This window comes from Camellia sinensis, chromosome 2 (assembly GCF_055761805.1).
Source record: "Camellia sinensis isolate YWXY chromosome 2, ASM5576180v1, whole genome shotgun sequence".
NCBI classification, from domain to species: Eukaryota; Viridiplantae; Streptophyta; class Magnoliopsida; order Ericales; family Theaceae; genus Camellia; species Camellia sinensis.
Window position 1 is genome coordinate 216,522,489 of NC_138962.1, and position 22,490 is coordinate 216,544,978.

General features: G+C 35.0%; 1 protein-coding gene and 1 pseudogene across 6 annotated transcripts in view; one reads left to right on the forward strand and one right to left on the reverse strand.

The window, feature by feature from the left end:
* LOC114281018 (disease resistance protein SUMM2) overlaps positions 1-22,490 on the forward strand; it is a 48,330-nt gene that overhangs the window by 2,086 nt on the left and 23,754 nt on the right. For 3 of the 6 annotated variants that reach the window (XM_082916976.1, XM_082916974.1, XM_082916975.1), the window contains one exon: positions 21,160-21,216. The exons of the other annotated variants lie outside the window; for them this stretch is intronic. In XM_082916976.1, coding sequence (XP_082773102.1) covers positions 21,177-21,216 — 40 coding nt within the window. In that variant the 5' untranslated portion in view covers positions 21,160-21,176. The remainder of the gene's footprint in view (positions 1-21,159; positions 21,217-22,490) is intronic. 6 annotated transcript variants of the gene reach the window in all.
* Positions 7,284-15,336, reverse strand: LOC114280993 (leucine-rich repeat extensin-like protein 4 pseudogene; annotated as a pseudogene).

A 22,490-nucleotide genomic window follows, 5' to 3' on the forward strand; every position in this document is an offset into this window, starting at 1 on the left:
TCTCTAATAAACCCTATTTATATCCTTTAAATATGGAAGACTAAAGGAGTATATTATATTGGATGATTATTGGGTACTTTCGGAACACAGCCACGTGGTACTCTATAGTATTATAATTGGTGAAGGATGTGGGGTAGTATGATTTGGGGAACTTACCAATAACTCTCATACACAAAGTTCAAAACCCATCTAATCCCAAAACAAAGCACTTGCACTAATTAGTCCTATATATTTTTAATTGTTATCAAAAAATCCAATTTTTTTAAAAAAAAAAATTATAGACACTGCTACATCCCATTACCGTCGGACTTCCGTCAGATGGTCACCGGAGATTCGCCAGAATATTCAACATCACCGGGAAGTCACCAGAGTATCGCCGAAAGTTCACCGAAGTGTTCTGAACGTCAATGGAAGTCGCCGGAATGTCCAGAATGTTCGCTGGACGTTAAGAACATCGTTGGAGACTCACCAGAATGTTCAGAATATTGCCGGAAAAAAAAGAATAAATGAAGAAATTAGAACAAAAAAAATAACGAAATGTGCTAAATAATGATAAACTAAAAGAAGAAAAAAATGTAATGACAAAAAACAGTAACAATGAGAAAAAAAAACATATGTTATTTTTTAATTTTTGTGAGGTTTAAGCAAATAATCTCTAATATTGATCAAACTAAAAAATAAGCTTTGCACCTGTATAATGTTACAGTTTCAAAGAAAAAATCTATTAAGCATTTATCCTTATTAATCAAACTGAAAAACATGTTATGAAACTGTAAAATTTTACAGTTCTAAAAAATGTTATGAAACTATAAAATTTTACAGTTTTAAATCATGATTCATTCCAATACCAAAAAAATTAAAACTGTAAAATTTTATAGTTTTCACCGCTTGTAACTAAAACTCAAAAACAACTTGTTCAGAACTTAAAAATTTTCTCCATTAAAACAGGAAAAAAGAAGTGTATAGCAGAGAAAATGTAGAAAAATTAAGAGATTGAAGGAGAGAGACAGATATAGAGAGATGATTGTACTCCGACAACTATTTTTTGTTTAGATCTAGCCGAATTTGATATAGATCTACTCGGATCTGATATAGATCTACATCAGATCTGAGTAGATCTACTCACATTCTTCTTCGAAAACATATCTTCTTCACCGTCGATAAGGGTGAAGTAAGGAGTTGATGGTCGGTGGTTGCTGATGAATCCCAATTGATGGTAGTCATCGGTTACCGGTGACTATATAAAAAAGAGAAAGAGAACGTGGTTGTCCGTCGACAATCGTTGGAAATCAGGAAAAAAGAAAAAGAAAAAAAAAAAGAGGCAGAGAAGAAGAAAAACGTTACAAGACTTTTGGGTATAAACAAAAGGTTGTGGGATTAAATAGGCCACACATTTTCCAAAGAGGACTCCTTTGTAATTTTGCCCATGATTTGGGAAACTTTGTGTTGGGTGATTGAGGAATATGAAGGGACATGATGAATGATGATTGGTGAATAAATATGGACACGTGGTATTCCAGAAGTACCTAATAATTTTCTATATTTCTGAGCATTTTATAAATCAAGTGGTATTTCATGTACCATAGATAATGTGCATTTATTAGTTGCTTTTTTCATTGTTGCTATCTATCAAGATTATCTCGAATTGCAGCTCTTTCAATCATTTTCTATGGCTATTGAACGGTTAGCTAATTTTTATGTCTCTTGGTAAAGATGAAAATTTTTATTTGTCATCTTGAGTAACAAAATGAATGGGCCATAGACAATGATGTTTCCTCTTTCGTTTGCTTGATTATTTTCTTTTTTCAATTATTTTTTGTTCAAGGAAAAAAAAATCAAAATTCGATTATAAATCTCGGTACAAACTTGTGGTGTAGATACATTCCTCGAGTACAAGCTCATATTCCTTGAGTAGAAGCTTATATTTTTTTAAAATTATTATTTAGTAACAATTGTTTTTTTTCATGAATTACAATTCTATCATTATTTACATATATAAGTCAAATATTCAAAATACATATATAGTTTCTATTGCTCATCAAAAAAGAAATTATTGAGCCTCCTTAAACAAAAATTGCAAATGATTGGTAGTTGAAAATTTTTATTATTCCAAATTTGAAGTCTATTACATCACACAAGACTTTTTATTCTTTTTTTTTTTCTTTGACGCGGTACATTACTAATGTAGTTAAATTTTGTCCCTTATTAAACTACATTCCTCAAAGAGCTTTTTGGTATTGTATTTGTTCTTAAAATATACATCCTAATTTCATAACATATTAAGTGGACCATAACTGAATTCTGGTGCAAGATATATTTTATGACGGTGATGTAAGATAGTATCTTTATACATGTTTGATTGGACGAACTGAATAAGGGAGGATTGAAATCCATCTGATTGTAATCTTAGGATTCATAATCCTGGGACTATTTGGTTGGATAGGATATGTATCCGATGTTTGTTTAGTCGTGTGATTAGATGTCAGGAAAGGACTATTTGGTTGGATAAGATATGAATCCTATGTTTGTTTGGGATATGATGGAGAAGGATAAATGCTCAAATGACTATTTTATCATTTTCAATTATTTACTAACTAATAGCAATATTAAACATGTCTTTAATATTTTAATTATTTTTAGTTAGATTAAATAAAAATTTATTTTATTTTATTTTTTATACAATTAAATAATTTTTTAAAAATAAATAAATAAAATAAATAAAATATCAATAAAAATATGTGCTATTTTTTTAATTAAAATTTTAAAAAATTTTATTTTTAAAAATAATAATAATTAAATAATGAAATTAAATAAAACATCTATTAAAATTTAAATAATGAAATTAAATAAAATATCAACAAAATTTTAAAATAAAACATCAATAAAATATCTATAAAAAATTAAATAAATAAATCAACAATAAAATTAAATAAAATTATTTTATTTTTAAATTGAGACTACTTTTTTAAGTATAATTAATACCATGAGGAAAAAGATATTTAATACTAGAAGGTCAACAATGTAATTTGGCAACCTAATCCCATGGGATGAGTTATCCCATGATTTGTGCCCCCTCCCATGGAATGCAATAGTCCAACAAATTTGGAATTAATAGTTCGGAGCAAAAAATTTGAAACAAATAATGGACTATTAGTCCAGATAGACTATTAGTCCAATCCCACACTTCAATCCCTCCAAACAAACATGTTGTGTTATGTAATCTCATTATCTATATATAGATATATATTATATAAGAAAAATGAGATTTTTTACCCACAAGCCTTGTGAGTGCTTCAATATCCCAATCTTAATTTTTTAATTTTTTTATTTAAAAGAAAAAAACTCAGCATTTATTGATTTCTTTCAACCCACAAGCCTTTTTGACTTATCTCATACCTACTGCTACACTTTTCAACTTCACCTGGATACTATGGTTAGTGATGAGATTATTAAATTATTTTTATAAAAAAGCTAAAAAAAATAATTTGTATATTAAATATACAGGTTGCAATTTGTATATTTAATAACTAGCATATCAGCTGTGTTATGCACGGGATAAAATAAAATATTATTTATTCAAAATACGATAATTATATTTAATTTTTAATATTTTGCCTCTCATAAATGAAATTTTATATATAAGTTTAAGAGTTTTGTTTCAAATGTTCATTTACTATAACTGTCACGACCCCATTCTGCCCCTAGTAGAACGGTGCCGTGATGACCAGTAATCCAAGATTACCAAAGGCTAACTTACAAGGATTCACACACAAACAAAGTATACATATGGGGCTTACATATGCGAAAGCAATAAATTTCAATCTAATTAGTCCATAAGAGCTGTGCATAGATTAAATGAATGACATACACCTTAACATGGTCTAGAACTTGAATACAGATAAAAATAAAGTACATATTACATCTTGATCAAAAGGCTTCTCAAGCCGACATATACAAAAGGGGTGAAATACAAAGCCAAGAAGCATAATCTTCAAGATGCTAGCAAAAGTATGAATCCAAACATCATGCAAAACACATCTAGGCGTCACCGCCTTCTTGCTCGTCACCTACATATATATAAGGAGAGGGTGAGCTTGGATACCCAGTGAATGATATTAAAAATAAAGGTTTGCATGACTGATAATCAAGATCTTTATCAAATAATACATAGCATATCTTGTACAAAATCAAAGGATGAACCAAATCCATCTGTCAAATCTTTCAAAGCTTCAAGGGATGCTTACTAGCATCAATATAGTACAAGGGATGACATTCCGGACAAACAAACCCACGCAAAAAACCGTAGTGGCAAAACGAGGGTGCAGTCGCATTATAGTCCCCTGGCACTAAGTTGCATTATAGTCCCCTGGCACTAAGGACTTTCAAAACAAGGGTGCAGTTGCATTATAGTCCCCTGGCACTAAGGACTTTCCCAGAATGTCATCCAAACAATATAATGCTAGATACAAAACTAGGGACAATCATTCAAGCTTGATCAAATACTTTTCCGAAACGAATCAAGGCTTTATCAAAACTTTATAACGTAACTTTATTAAAAATACCACTCACATAGCTCTTCGGGTGAGGGGATTACAAGCAAGGATCCAAGGCCTACAAGCACATAATAAATTCCATTGAATGCATTTCAAGAAGACAAGAAGAGATGCTCAAGATGGATATGAAATGCACCCTTAGAACAAGCTTTACATGGCAGGAAAGGATCTCGGCATTTCTTTCAAAACTAGGTCAAGTCAAAGCAAAACATGCTGGAAGTTAAAACACTGTCTTTCGTCTCGGGGAAAACATGCTGGGTACCAACCAGGTCTTGGCTGAGGTCTCACACCCCTTTGCCGAGGTATGGCCCTAATGACCACATTCGAGGAAATGAAGTCGGGAAAACCTGGGTTTCCCTTTGAAGAACATGAAGGACAAGAACATGAAGAACATGAATGCTAAAATCATAACTTCTTTATTCAAAATCTGAGATTTCATGAGATGAGTTCGAAAAGATGGACCTGGCACCCATACTTGAAGATATTATGAAAACAAACACAAAAACATGGATCTTGTTACAAACTTTCGGATCAAAACATGATTTTATTTCAAGAACACAAGAACATCATTTTCTCTTCCTAAAACCGAATTTCAAAGCAATGCATGGCTCATGAATCATGCTAGATCATACAATGTAGTTGGATGAACATAAAGAACAACAAGAGCAGAACAAGAATCTAACCTCAAAACATGAATCCAACGGTTCAAACTCTAAAGATCAAGCTTGGAAATCTATTCTCACTCTAAGAACTTCTTCCTCTTCTTCCTAGAGCTTCTCTCTCTACCATGCAAAATATGACACACAATGATATGTTTTCTTCCACTGCCGGTTGACTTAACCCTCTGCTGGGGCACGTGGCACTACTGGATTGGGTTTCCTAAAAAAGGTGACTGAATGACAAGACAAGAGCATGATAAAGGGTGTTCAACAAGTAAGGTGACATAGGCACTCCGGCAGGTAAGGACCTCGGATTAGGACAAGACTTCGGCAAGTAAGGTCTCAATGATCTCGGCTAGAAAGGTTAACACTTGGCCTAGCTGTGCCACACCTCGGCCTAGATGTGCCACACCTCGGTCTAGGTCATACCAATCCAGGAACAAGATCACCGGGTGCAAGGATCAAAGATTTAGGATGTCTAGATGATAACATCTCGGCCTAGGTGATGCACACCTCGGCCTAGATGACGACATCTCGGCCAATATGCCAGGGTGAAGGTGGAGGTCAGCCAAGGTAGTTCCAAGATGGTCCTAGGTGTAAAAGGTCCAAAGGTGTGACCTACGCTTAAGATGACCTCGGCTGCACACACCAAGCAAGGGACAAGACGTACAAACAATACTCAAGTCAAAACACATAGGTACAAAACAAGATGGAACCCTTACTTTAGGCAAAACAAGTCAAAACCACAAGTGCAAGCTTAACAAAACAAAACATGAAGATGCACATGAACATGACTAAGACGAGGATGAAGGTCACTACAATAACATACAGTATAGATAGATTAAAATTGTTGTATTGACAATTAATAATTAAAATTATGCTTTGTTATAAAAAAATGACATAGTTCTAATATTTCACTATTTTAGTATAAAAATATATGAATTTTTAAAAAATTGTCATATTGGTTTTTGAAAGGGAAATAATTACTAAAGAAATTTTAAAAATTTAATGAGTAAGGAAGAATTATCGTAACATGTAAAACCGCTAAAATCACGGTTAAACCAACAAATCATTCAAACAAAAAATGGTTTAGTTTAATTAGTTAGGTCAAAAGACCAACCCAGCTTACACAAAAATTAATGGGCAAATTACATTAATAGTCCCTGTATTTTACCTCATGTGTCATTTTGGTTCATGTGTTTTCAATTGGCTCGATTTTAACCTTTCATTTTTAATTTCGTTTCATTTTGGTCCAATCAATAATCTCTGTTAAAAAATTTACCAGAAAATAATTATGCGCACATGTGATCATCTTTGAGGGGGCAAAACAGACATTTCAATCCTAACCATTCCTATTCCATCTCTACAAAACCCTATTCCATCTCTACAACACCTTTTTTTTTTTTTTTTTCCTCCTCCTCCACCGTCTATCATCAATCTCACTCCACCACCGCCACTGCTCCAACTTCACCATCCCCCCAATCGTCTCTCGCAAATTCCTCATCAACTCGTTAAAACCCACATCAAACACAGTCAACTCCTTCAACAACCCAATCTCCACCGGCAAACACGACCTCAACCCATTCTGCATTAGTATTATCTCATTCAACGTCTTCGACATGTTCCCTAAACTCGCCGGCACACATTTGTGAAACTTGTTGTTCGCCACTACTATCACCGACACCGGCGAGTTCCCGAAATTGTTCGGCAACTCGAATTGGAATCGATTATGGTTAATGAAAATTGTTAGATTAAATGTGACCACATCATAATATGGTGTGCCTCTCCATACTTGATCATTTCCAATTGGCAGGTGTATCTCTTCCCACAAGAAAACAGAATGATTTGGTAAGTCAAATTTGAACACAATGGGTGCATTGTTTCCAAAGGTTGTGACCTTTAGCAAATGCGTGCCATTGTGGTTATAAATACATTGGTAGAATGTTTTTATTTTAAATATTCAAATCCATTGGAAAACCAGCATATCAAGACCCATCTTTGCTTCCGAATTATTCCGTCTTGCGTGATAAATACCCTCACGGGATCACCAATCACTTAGCCATTGTAAAGTTTATCTTTCAAAAATCGCATCCAAATCTTTGTCGAAAAGTTCTTTCGGGACATTGCCTTCAAACTCGTTGAAACGAAGATCTAAGAACTTCAGACTCGGCAATTTCAAAACCACTCGAAGGAATTTTTCGGCGAACCTGTTGTTGCTGAGAACGAGCTCGAAGATGAGTTTCAAGTTCTTGAACTTGTGAGGGATTGTGCCGCAGAACCAATTCGAGTTGATGTGAAACAATGCGAGATTTGTGAGGAGTCTGAGCTCCTTCGGGAGGTACCCAGTGGTGTCGCTGTGGTAGAGATCAATGTCGGCGACGGTCAAGATTGAGGAGTTGTCCGGCGCTCGAGCGCAGAAAACTCTAGTGTTGTTGCAAACATCAGATCCGATTCAATCGGCTGTGAGGTTTTGGGGGTTGGAGAATATAGCTTCTTTCCAAGCTTGGAGAGCAATGTAGGCTGTTCGGAGACGAGGGTTTGGGAAGACCAGAGATGGACTAACGGTCACAAACTCGGCTCTGTCTCCGAACTCGTCTATGTATTACAAAAGTTGTCTTGGCTATGGACGATTTTGGTGGTGGAGGAAGGTAATGGTGGTAGATGATTGTTGAAGAGAGTCCAAGAGGAAGAAGAGGGTGAAACAAGCAAAGCGTAGTGAAATGTCCATATTGCCCTTCACCTGTTTGTTTTCCTTCAATAATTTTAACCGGTATTAACAATTGGACCAAAATGAAACGAAATTAAAAATGAAAGGTTAAAATCAAGCCAATTGAAAACACAGAGACCAAAGTGACACAAGAGGTAAAATACAGGGACAATTAGTGTAATTTTGCCCAAAATTAATTAATTAAAACTTTTAAATTTTATTTTATTAAAGTTTAAACTGTCACTAAATATGAAAAGCAATCTATTAATTTAAATTTAAAATTGACATAATATAAATTTAAAATTATAATAATCTATCCCATAATTTATAGGTTTTAAAGACAAATTAAAAATTATCATAATTATCTTATAATTTTTATATTAAGGAGCAGTAAGAGTGATATTAAGATTATCAATATATCCATATATTTTACAAAAGAATACTTTTAAGGAGAGATATTATGAGTTTCAAAATTTCTTACAAAATTATTTTTAAAATCAAAATCAAAATCTCTATGTGGGATTGTAAAATAAAAGTTAAATGGAAGCTAGTCAATCAGGATTTCCTTAATTGTTTAAAATTAGTTTAAAATTAAGAAAATTAAAAAAATTAGTATGAGATATTGATCATAAGGCTTCTCACTAAAAATCTCATTTTGCTTATATAAATGGGAGTATAAGATTCACTTTATGTAAGTGAAACAATTCACTTTTTCTTTTCTTTTTTTCTCAATGTGAGATTGTAAAATAAAAATTTAATAGAAGCTAGCCAATGAGAATTTTCTTAATTGTTTGAAATTAAGAAAATTCAATAATTTATATAAATGGGAGCATAAGATTCACTTTATGTAAGTGAAATAATTCACTTTTTCCTTCTTTTTCTGATGTGGGATTGTAAAATAAAAGTTAAATGGAAGCTAGCCAATGAGAATTTTCTTAATTGTTTAAAATTATGAAAATTCAATAATTTATATAAATAAGAGCATAAGATTCACTTTATATAAGTGAAACAATTCACTTTTTCCTTTTTTTTTCCAATGTAGATTGTAAAATAAAAGTTAAATGGAAGCTAGCTAATGAGAATTTTCTTAATTGTTTAAAATTAAGAAAATTCAATAATTTATATAAATAAGAGCATAAGATTCACTTTATATAAGTGAAACAATTCATTTTTTCCTTTTTTTCCCACTGTGGGTTGTAAAATAAAAGTTAAATGGAAGCTAGCCAATGAGAATTTTCTTAATTGTTTAAAATTAAGAAAATTCAATAATTAATATAAATGGGAGCATAAGATTCACTTTATGTAAGTGAAACAATTATTTTTTCCTTTTTTTTCTGTAACGCCCTCAAAATAGTACACAAAACCCAACACTCTAGACATGCAATGAGATAAGAGAAATCAACACATTTCTATTCATCAGAGTAGTTCTTACAACAATATTGCATGTTAACAACAAAAGTAAATGCCCTAAGGGCTTATAGCTTTCCAAGTCAACACTTGATTACAAAAAAAGTACTAACTCTATACAAGGAAAGCCCAAGGCTTGGTACGCGTGTTTAATACAAACAAAAGAATCAAAAAAGGAGTCTTCAACTCTCATCTCCATCCAAGCTATGGCCTTGGAGGTGGCATGCTACCTGTACTTGAAAATGATGTCCCATATAGGGTGAGCCAACGCCCAGTAGAGATATGCTAAACACAGTATGAGCAATAACTAAGACTTTAGCAATTGATAAACGTTTAACTCACACCAATCAATTCACACTCCACTTTAATTACAAGACCACTGCATTCATGTCTCATTTCATTATCCATTTCTTATCCAATTTACAATTCAACTACGGCTCAGAACCTAGCCAACAGCCTAGATGAGACAGTAACTCATGTAAAAATTTCCCATTTCCCATTAGATATGCATATGAGCAATACCAACAAATCAACAGATAAGCATATGAGTTATATTAACAATTCAACAGATAAGCATATGAGCTATATCAACAATTCAACAGATAAGCATATGAGCTATATCAACAATTCAACAGATAAGCATATGAGCTATATCAACACTTCAATAGATAAGCATATGAGCTGTATCAACACTTCAATAGATAAGCATATGAGTTGTATCAAATTCCGGTTTAGAGGTCCAGCCCCTTTCTTCCAATAAACCGTTTGGTTTAGAGGTCCAGCCCATTTCTTCCAATAAATCGTTTGATTTAGAGGTCCAGCCCCTTTCTTCCAATAAACCGTTCACACAAAACAACATATATATATATATACACATTGGTAGTATACATAATCAATCAATACATCAAGTTAATGTATTCATTCAACAGTCACACTCTATGACACGTCCATTCGATTAGTTTTAGTTTGCCTAATCCTCATGCATTGTCTACAACAATCGAAACTACCCTCCACCGGTAGCCCAAACAATTATTTCTAAACAGATAATAAAAGCTCCAACAGATAAAATTATCAACATTTTCACAAATGAGCGATGAATAAATCCAACTTCACTAGTCCATCTAATAATGAGCCAATTTCATTATATTCACTTCAATTTCACAAATCCATAACTTTCCCAAATTTAATTATATCAATTAATCAATACACAAATTAGGGCTTTCTCCCCCAACTCTCAATATTAACCATAGGTTCAAATATCAACAACCAACACTCAAATCATCATTTTGAGACCCAAAATACATGTTTAAGAATCAAAATAACAAACCCTTGTTTATACCATTATGAAACCCTAAGTCCCAAAATCAACCAACTTCAACACTTTATCAAACTACCAATAATCTATGTCGAAGGCCATAATAGTGAGTAGGAATCCCTACCTCAAATTCGGGGCTAAAGGGAAGAAGATGACGGAACTCAACGTGCTCCAAAACTTGAAATTTTCGGATCAAAGGAAAGCCCTCGACGATCAACCCAACTTTTGTAAAGACCAAAGGTGAGGAAAACACCCTAGCTAGATCAATACTTAGAGAGAAGTTATGGTTTTAGAGAGAGGAGCTCTCAAATGGCTTTTTTTGGAAAAGTAAGAGAGAGAAACGGGTGTGAAAAAGTGATTCAAAAAGTGATTTCACGGACTGATATAATCAACTCCCCGCTCGAGCGTGGAAACCCCCGCTCGAGCGTCAGACACAGACTCACGCTCGAGCGTGGAAAGAGCCGCTCGGGAGTAGATTGCACACTTCCAGGAGTTTTGCAGACTAGGTCCCCGCTCGAGCGTCAAACTCCCCACTCGAGCGGACGAACAAAAATCAAAGTTTCACACTCGAGCGTCAAAACTCCCTCTCGAGCGCACGAAGACCTGCAGAGGAAAATATTGGGAGATGGGAATCCATGCTCGAGCGTCAAAACGCCAGCTCGAGCGGAGAAGCAACGACGAAGGGCCCGCTCGAGCGTCAAAATCCCCGCTCCAGCGTGAAGGCCAAATTCTGGGCATCAACTCTAGGTTTCTAAGTTCAACCAACCTGTTTCAAACCTGCCCAACACAACCCAAGACTCGAATACAAAGAGTAAAGGCCTGCAATGAGAATATGACAACAACAAATCTACGGAACCAAGTCCGGATTATAGTTAAACAACAACAGGGAAAACCGGGATCGCTATAACCTCCCCCCTTAAAGAATTTCGTCCCCGAAATTAGGGAAACGCCAAAACACAAGGCCAATGGATCACATAGCACTCAATAACCGAGCCCCAAGGAAAGAAATTACTCTCACAACAAACCTTCGATTTATTCTTACTAAGGAAGAGACTAACCAAGGGAACACGTTCTAAACGACAACCCTATAGGCATGAAGGCCTTAACAAAACCAAACCTTCCCCGAAACAATTCACCACCCATCGACTAGCACCCCAAGCTAAGTCACTACTCAACATGCATAATTCCCAACAACACGACCGAAGTAAGTCGTTTGCATAGATAAAAGAAGAATCATTTTTTTTTTGTTTCATGAGACATTTCTGAAAGATGTTTAAATTTTCCATGTTAGTATTCCGAAATAAATCTTGCACTTTCCATGCGAAATTTAAAAGTTTTGTAAACATTTTTCATAAGCACGGTGTTACTCAAAACACGTGACCACCTACTATTTGTTTGCCAAGGACTCCCCATTGAAATTCCTCAACAATTTTACAATTCAATGTTCAACAACCTGACCCATTACTGGTCACTTTATCTCTATTCAAGAAGCAATTTACAATATTTGCTATAACATGTATTTCTTCAGATCTAAGAATTCCCAAAATACATGGTTCACAAGTTCATATCATCGTCAATGTTCATGATATATTCTCTAGTTCTATAACACATTCAACGTATGCAATGTTTTTCAACTTAAGGCATATTCAATGCTCTTAAAGCCTAACAACACAACAAAACTATAACACATGCTCAAACATCCACAAATAGATCCGAATATATCTCTCGGATCTAAAATTTACTCACCCAAGTGGTTTTCCCAATCCCGTTATGTTCCCACAACACCTCTATTAATGGAAGGGTCCCATTCCCCAAGACCCGACAACAATGATAATAGTAAGCCACACGCAACCACTACAGTGTTCTGAGACCTCCACGGCGCCTCGACTATCGACAGTACTTTCATCAGTATTTAGTACTCACCACCCCAACGCAGGAAACATGAGAAACGTTTGTGCACGAAGTTTCTAGTCGACTTCCACAAAACAGGAACGCAAGACGAAGCAAGGGTAAGGAACCACATTACAGCACATTAATACCCCCAAAAAATTTCAAGGTCTTGTCCCAGACACACAACTAGCCACAGCCGAACTTAGAGATTTTCCTCCAATTATTTTCCGAAAGTAAGGATCGCAAACCCACATTTCGATTCAAGATCATTTTAGTTCACAAAGAGTGCTCAATTTCCCTCAAGCGAATTACAACATAATCACCCACAAAACCCGCCATACTCACGATAATGACGCAATTCCCAAAAAAATATATATATTATCCCAATAGGGACTCCTAAACGTTAGAAGTTCCCAACAACGCCGCAACAAAAGGGATAACTTTATACACCCCACGCCTTACACCGCACAGACAAGACTGAATAAGTCGAAACGACTCTAACAGTGTGCCACACTTACTCCACACACTTTCACCCCCTTACTCGTATTACCACTATCCAAACTGAACGACGGACACTTATGCCAAAGTGACCTAGCTTTACCAAACCTCAAACCAAATTTCAAACTTCAAACCACACTCCCATCAGTAACCATATTAAAGCCTCACCGAGGCATTCACCTGGGATTCCTTAAGATTAATCTTCTTCTATACATCATCTACTAACGACATGTGAACCATACACTAACACGCATCGTATTATGCAAAACTTCCTCATCTAGGGATTTCACCCACCACCTCGACTGAATTTGTAGTAACAGAGTTTGCTTACCCTTTTTCCTCGCACAGAGCTAATTGACAGGGTTTGCCACACCACGACATTTACACTACTAAGTAACCGTTCGTACTAAACACAATCAAACCTAACATCTTCGTCCGACAATGACCCATAGGGTCCACCCTTTATTCCACTTCCTATTTATCACTCATCCTGAGAGCACAACCAAGACACTAGGTCTACGTGCCCAACCACCCGCCATTACTATAACTGAACAACTGTCTTGCATCAAACCCCGACACCAAAACATGACGCCGACAAGGCTTTCAAAAACTCACCATCCTGACTATCCAGCAGAGTAAAGGTCCTCACCCTCCTTGCTATTAACCCACATCTCCATTTGCAGACACCATACCATTGTGACTCTATTCATGGGTCACACCCTAACCACAGGCTTTACACCCGATCAACCCTTACGATAGCATCTTCGACCTAACCAGTGTTAAGGTACAAACCTATCACATTTTATCCTAATAAAGGAGCTCGAAAAACTTAGGAAACACCTACATACTATGACCCGAGATATAGCACCAGCTGCTTACAACACATCACTCCACGATGCTAATAACCATACCCTCCTATAGGGGCCAACACTCCTTTAATCGAAACAACCAACCAATACATATGCCAATTCGGCAACATTACCTACCACGAAGGTACAAGTCTAATCCTAACAAGATTATGCACTATGCCCTCGTAAGACCCCATGTTAAATACATGCTACACCTAGTATTAATCACACACTTCCCATCCCCTCGAGGAATTCCCGCGACAGTGGATCAACATCATTTTCACGCACATAAGATCGATTAGATAACACTAATGAAATTTTGAACACCCGACAAGTATACTGTTCTCGCCTCCTAGTAATCCTGATTGGGATACGCATCTCTCCGTAATCCTTTCAAATTTGAAAACATGGCTCATCAGCCCTCATTTTTCCCAAACTATATCACATGCATATGAATGCATTATTACCGAGAATTTTATGGTCTCACAACAACCCATTACGTCAATAAAACTTTTAGAGTCACTACATGCTCTAATCTGCCCATTTCAGGAAAATAGATGAGTACTGATACACATAGCTATATAAACATATATATATAGAAACAAACAGCCTTGATGTTCCAACATTTCCAAAACACATTGGTTACACAACAGAATCCAATGATTACAAAACGATAATTCACCGATTACAAAGTGGATTAGTCAAAACAAAACCACCCTATCGGTATTACCACCACTACCGTCCCTCGCTGGACCGCAAAAATTGGTCATTTCCACCCCAAGATGACCTACGAGCTTACGAACCACGGACAAGAACTACTGGTGTGCCCCAGCCGGCCACACCTGGAACAACTGCGGACTTCCCCAACTGGGGCATGGGAACTCGACTCTCCCGAGGCCCTCGAAATCTGGCCTGTTTGTTCTCCAAAACGGTATTGCCCCTGTCCAGTCAAATAAGGCTGGACCCGACTAGGTTGTAAAACCCCCAAAGTAGCCCCTGGCTGAGTACAGAAACGGCTGAAATGACCTGGCTGATTACACATCCAACAAGTAGGCGGCTCACTAGCACGAGGCTGGTTCAAAGCCTGAGCTGATGGAGGGCCCAATAGCTGCTTCCCCACTGGGCATTCGATCGGCCTAAAATTTGGCTGGCTAAAAGATTCAGGCGGTGCAACTACTGGTCGGACTGCCAGCCCTGCCCTCTTCCTCTGTGGGCAAACCGAATACTTGTGGCCCAACTGACCACATTTGAAACAACTAACAAACTCCCTATTTTGAGGCTGGTTTGATGCCTGAACCTCTCTGGACCTCTCAACAAAAGAGTCTGAAATCCCTGACGAAGAGAAGGACTTAACCCGGGACTGAGCATACTTTCGCCTCCACGTCTTACCAGGCCTGGAGTACCTATAAACCGCAGGAGTCTCTGCAATGACTTCCTCCCTAGCCCGGCCAACACCCATCTCCCTAGCACCGCTACCTCAACATGAGTCGCAGCCCTAACAAGCACACTGTAACTCCTATGCCAAGACCCCGCGATCTTTTCCCGGATGCTATCGCACAGCCTACTCTCAAACTCTGAACAACGTAATTCCTCCGTCTTCACCAATTCCGGGGCAAACCTTGACAGATTGGCAAACCATGCTTCAAATTGCACCAAAGGTGTGGTACCTTGGCGTAACTCCACAAAATGTTTCCGCAATTCTTCCCGTGTGGAAGGAGGGAAATCAAAACTCCCTCGTCTAGGCATCCTAGTAAAAGCAACAAAGATATTAGCACAACAACAAAGGTGCCAAAACTATTTCACTAGCGTCCTAACACGATGGACAGCTGTAATTCATTCCACGTAAGCACATAAACACATAAGCACTTACGAATTTCATTTCTGGATGATGATAGTCCCAAGGCGTTACTAGAGTTTCGGTTAGAAACAGCATTGATCAAGTGCTCTTCCAACAAGACTCCTAGAAACCCAATGATTCAATCAACATCCTAGAAATTAAATCCCATACCCAAGTAGTCACATAAACATGTTATCACATAATCACATAACACTACATCTAAGTCTCTAACCAAGCAAGACAAACCCATTGTGATACTAATCACTTCCCACGTACCCAAAGTATTCGAACCCGGTAAGCTCTGATACCAAGTTGTAACGGCCTCATAATAGTACACAAAACCCAACACTCTAGACATGCAATGAGATAAGAGAAATCAACACATTTCCATTCATCAGAGTAGTTCTTACAACAATATTGCATGTTAACAACAAAAGTAAATGCCCTAAGGGCTTATAGCTTTCCAAGTCAACACTTGATTACAAAACAAGTACTAACTCTATACAAGGAAAGCCCAAGGCTTGGTACACGTGTTTAATACAAACAAAAGAATAAAAAAAGGAGTCTTCAACTCTCATCTCCATCCAAGCTATGGCCTTGGAGGTGGCATGCTACTTGTACCTGAAAATGATATCCCATATAGGGTGAGCCAACGCCCAGTAGAGATATGCTAAACACAGTATGAGCAATAACTAAGACTTTAGCAATTGATAAACGTTTAACTCACACCAATCAATTCACACTCCACTTTCGTTACAAGACCACTGCATTCATGTCTCATTTCATTATCCATTTCTTATCCAATTTACAATTCAACTACGGCTCAGAACCTAGCCAACAGTCTAGATGAGACAGTAACTCATGTCAAATATTTCCCATTTCCCATTAGATATGCATATGAGCAATACAAACAAATCAACAGATAAGCATATGAGCTATATCAACAATTCAACAGATAAGCATATGAGCTATATCAACAATTCAACAGATAAGCATATGAGCTATATCAACAATTCAACAGATAAGCATATGAGCTATATCAACACTTCAATAGATAAGCATATGAGCTGTATCAACACTTCAATAGATAAGCATATGAGCTGTATCAAATTCCGGTTTAGAGGTCCAGCCCCTTTCTTCCAATAAACCGTTTGGTTTAGAGGTCCAGCCCCTTTCTTCCAATAAACCGTTCACACAAAACAACATATATATATATATATATATATATACACATTGGTAGTATACATAATCAATCAATACATAAAGTTAATGTATTCATTCAACAGTCACACTCTATGACACGTCCATTCGATTAGTTTTAGTTTGCCTAATCCTCATGCATTGTCTACAACAATCGAAACTACCCTCCACCGGTAGCCCAAACAATTATTTCTAAACAGATAATAAAAGCTCCAACAGATAAAATTATCAACATTTTCACAAATGAGCGATGAATAAATCCAACTCCACTAGTCCATCTAATAATGAGCCAATTTCATTATATTCACTTCAATTTCACAAATCCATAACTTTCCCAAATTTAATTATATCAATTAATCAATACACAAATTAGGGCTTTCTCCCCCAACTCTCAATATTAACCATAGGTTCAAATATCAACAACCAACACTCAAATCATCATTTTGAGACCCAAAATACATGTTTAAGAATCAAAATAACAAACCCTTGTTTATACTATTATGAAACCCTAAGTCCCAAAATCAACCAACTTCAACACTTTATCAAACTACCAATAATCTATGTTGAAGGCCATAATAGTGAGTAGGAATCCCTACCTCAAATTCGGGGCTAAAGGGAAGAAGATGACGGAACTCAACGTGCTCCAAAACTTGAAATTTTCGGATCAAAGGAAAGCCCTCGACGATCAACCCAACTTTTGTAAAGACCAAAGGTGAGGAAAACACCCTAGCTAGATCAATACTTAGAGAGAAGTTATGGTTTTAGAGAGAGGAGCTCTCAAATGGCTTTTTTTGGAAAAGTAAGAGAGAAACGGGTGTGAAAAAGTGATTCAAAAAGTGATTTCACGGACTGATATAATCAACTCCCCGCTCGAGCGTGGAAACCCCCGCTCGAGCGTCAGACACAGACTCACGCTCGAGCGCAGAAAGAGCCGCTCGGGCGTAGATTGCACACTTCCAGGAGTTTTGCAGACTAGGTCCCCGCTCGAGCGTCAAACTCCCCGCTCGAGCGGACGAACAAAAATCAAAGTTTTACGCTCGAGCGTCAAAACTCCCGTTCGAGCGCACGAAGACCTGCAGAGGAAAATACTGGGAGATGGGAATCCACGCTCGAGTGTCAAAACGCCAGCTCGAGCGGAGAAGCAACGACGAAGGGCCCGCTTGAGCGTCAAAATCCCCGCTCGAGCGTGAAGGCCAAATTCTGGGCATCAACTCTAGGTTTCTAAGTTCAACCAACCTGTTTCAAACCTGCCTAACACAACCCAAGACTCAAATACAAAGAGTAAAGGCCTGCAATGAGAATAGGACAACAACAAATCTACGAAACCAAGTCCGGATTATAGTTAAACAACAACAGGGAAAACTGGGATCGCTAAATTTTCCAATGTAAATTGTAAAATAAAAGTTAAATGAAAACTAGCCAATGAGAATTTTTTTAATGAGGAAGCTCCTAGGAATCTTCTCTCTAAAAACCCCATTTTCCTTATATAATATGTAGATAAGTTAAATAACTCACGTTTTCCTTCTTTTGTCAACGTAGAATTGTGTAAAATAAAAGTTAACGATTGTTTGGGCGAGAAGTTTATTTCGAATCAAGCAATCTTAGCCGGTTAATCTTTAATTAGGTCAATCTTTAATTTATTTCGAATCAAACAAATCTAATCAATATATTTTGATAAAACCGCTAAAATCGCTGTTAAACTAGCGAATCAGTCAAACTGAAAACGATTCACCCTATCGGCTAGGTCAAAGGACCAATCAACTTATACAAAAATTAATTAATTAAAACTTTTAAATTTTATTTTAATTTTAAAATTTAAACTGCCTCGAACTGAAACATACACTACACTACAATATTAAATGGGAGCATAAGATTTATATAGTGAAACAACTCATTTTTTCTTACTTTTCCTGATGTGGGATTGTAAAATAAAAGTTAACAATTGTTTGGATGGGAAGTTCATTTCTAATCAACCAATCTTAGTTGTTCAATTTTTAATAAGGTCAATCTTAGTTTATTTCAAATTAAACAAATCTAGGCAATATATTTTGATAAAACAGCTAAAATCGCGATAAAACCAGTGAATCAGTCAAATCGAAACGATTAAGTCTAATCGGCTAAGTCAAAAGACCAATCAATTTACAACAAAATTAATTAACTAAAACTTTTTAATTTTATTTTAAAATTTAAACCATCTTGAACTGAAATATGCATAATACTACAATATTAAATGGGAGTATAAGATTCACTTTATATAAGTAAAACAACTCACTTTTTCTTTCTTTTTTCGATGTGAGATTCTAGTTATTTTAAAATTAAATATTATAAGATTTTCAAAATCTCAAAAAAAATTATTTTTAAAATCAAAACCTCTATGTGGGATTGTAAAATAAAAGTTAAATGGAAGCTAACCAATGACGATTTTCTTAATTGTTTAAAATTAAAAATATCAAAAAAAAAAAAAAATGGTATGAGATATTGATCATAGGGTTTCTCACTAAGAATCTCCTTTTGCTTATATAAATGGGAGCATAAGATTCACTTTATGTAAGTGAAAAATTCACTTTTTCCTTCTTTTCCTGGTGTAAAATTGTAAAATAAATGTTAAATAGAAGTTAGCCAATGGAGATTTTCTTAATTGTTTAAAATTAAGAAAATTCAATAATTTATATAAATGGGAGCATAAGATTCACTTTATGTAAGTGAAACAATTCACTTTTTTTTTTTCGATGTGAGATTATAAAATAAAAGGTAAATGGAAGGTAGCCAATGAGAATTTTCTTAATTGTTTAAAATTAAGAAAATTCAATAATTTTAAAATGAGAGTTCGGAGCTTCTAGAAGGCTTCTCCCTCAAAACCCCCTTCATAAGATTTACTTTATATAAATGAAATAACTCACTTTTTCTTTCTTTTCCCGATGTAGGATTGTAAAATAAAAATTAACAATTGTTTGGACGAGAAATTTATTTCTAATCAAGCAATCTCAGTTGTTCAGTTTATTTCGAATCAAACAAATCTAACCAATATATTTTGGTAAAACCGCTAAAATCACGATTAAATTAGCAAATCATTCAAACCAAAAACAAATTAGCTTAGCCAGTTAGGTCAAAAGACCAACCAGCTTACACAAAAATTAATTAATTAAAACTTTTAAATTTTATTTTATTAAAATTTAAACTGTCACTAAATATAGAAAGCAATCTATTAATTTAAATTTAAAATTGACACAATATAAATTTAAAATTATGATAATCTATCCCATGATTTATAAGTTTTAAATACAAATTTAAAATTATCATAATTATCTCATAATTTTTGTATTAAGGAGCAGGAAGAGTGACGTTGAGATTATCAATATATCTATATATTTTACAAAAGAATACTTTTAAGGAGAGATATTATGTGAATTTCAAAACCTCATACAAAATTATTTTTAAAATCAAAACCTCTATGTGGGATTGTAAAATAAAAGTTAAATTGAAACAAGCCAATTAAGATTTCTTAATTATTTAAAATTAAGAAAATCAAAAAAATTAGTATGAGATATTCATCATGAGGCTTCTCACTAAAAATCTAATTTTTCTTATATAAATGGGAGTATAAGATTCACTTTATGTAAGTGAAACATGTCACTTTTTCTTTTTTTTTCCTGATATGGGATTGTAAAATAAAAGGTAAATGGAAGCAAGCTATTGGAAATTTTCTTAATTGTTTAAAATTAAGAAAATTCAATAATTTTAGAATGAGGGTTTGGAACTCCTAAAAGACTTCTCCCTAAAAACCCCTTTTCCTTATATAATATATAGATATATTTGTATATTATTTAATTTGTATATCAAATATAAAATCTTATTAAAAAATAATAAGTTGCAATTGCGAAAAAAATAGAAAAAAAAATTATATTGTGCATTTCATTAATAATGCTAAAAAAATGTGCCAAGTGTTTGTATAATGACTTGACATGTATCCACTCTCAAATTATCAAGTGAATAAAGATGAAACCAAAGAACTAAGCTTTAATGGTTAACAAATATTAGAAACCCAACCATTGAAGCTTAATAACTATTAATTAATAGAATTCAGCAATTGAAAGGTTTCAAATCTCATCTCTTTGTCTTCTCAAATGTTCCCTTTTTTTGGTTCATGCATTCATTCTAATATTGATAAAGAATTGGATGTGTGGAAGAATGAGAGATATTAAAATTATATATTGAGTTATGTAATTGTTGTGATGTAAAATAAAGGTTCGTCTTCTCCTTCTATGGCGATTTATCTAGTTATACCTCCAATTAAAACCTCAGGTGTGCTTCTATATTATCATTGAACGTTACTTTCATTTTTTTTTAGATACTTTGTCTCACAATTATTTGTGTTTTGTGTTATGAAATTTATTACATCTGTGTCTGCTAAAGCTATTAGATGAACCTAATGCAAGAAGTACAAACTATTTCAATGTCATTCTTGAGATTAGAAGTACAAAAAACATACATAAAAAGTATATGAATAGACAAGATTTTACAAAATTTGTTCGCGAGTCTCTTCAAAACCCTATAATTATTTTTTTTATATTATATTTTATGTTTGATTTCTGTACTTGTAACGCTCACAAATATTTAGCACAATAAATTAAATTACCTACCCTAAAAATCGTCTTCCAACTCAATAACCCCCACTTGAAAATATGCTCATGAAGTACATATGTAGTCTCATCACGAACGTCATCATTAAATCTCTAAGCCCCGTGTTCATTACATACCATAGATTTATAAAAGCGATTCCATATGCAATTATACATTCAACATTTCTAAAACATGAATCTATAGCATGTGGCACCACAACTTAAATACAAGTAATGCCCTAATGGGCTACAAATTGCAAGACTTATGCCCGGTTACACAAAAATGGTTATCGGAACCCATACATGTAAAGCCCTGGCTTGTCAAAATAACAATAAAAGAAAAGAGCCATATGCCCTCAAAACATTTCCACGCCTTTAACTCAGCGGAAACACCACATCTTTCCCTGCACAAAATCCACTAGGGTGAACACTAAGCTCAGTAGCAAATTCTTAACAAAGTATATACATTTTTACATAATCTTATGAGATAAATGCAAATGCAAATGCAAATGCCATGTCATGCTCAAAATACATACTTTTGCCTTTTGGAAAATCTTTCACCATGGACACTCAGGCCAACTTAACCAATACCGAACTACACCATCTATCCGAACTTACCAACGTGTTTACCCAAAACAAATCAAAATGATCTTGTTTCACAAAATAATTCCTTTCTCAAAACAATAGTTTTCAATTGCAATTTGAAATCAATGATAATAAATGAAATGGGATGGTAATGCAATATGTAACAATGTACTTGAATAATTCCATCTTAATTTCCACCACACAATCTTCCATTGTGATCAAAATTTCCATACCTCTTCACAAGGTAATTTCATATTAAATCCATCAAGAGGTAAATAACAATACCATTTACATGCATCCTCCACATGTTAATCAACCATTTCAAATTATTCACTTCACTTCAAGACAATTCAATTATATACATGGTATCAG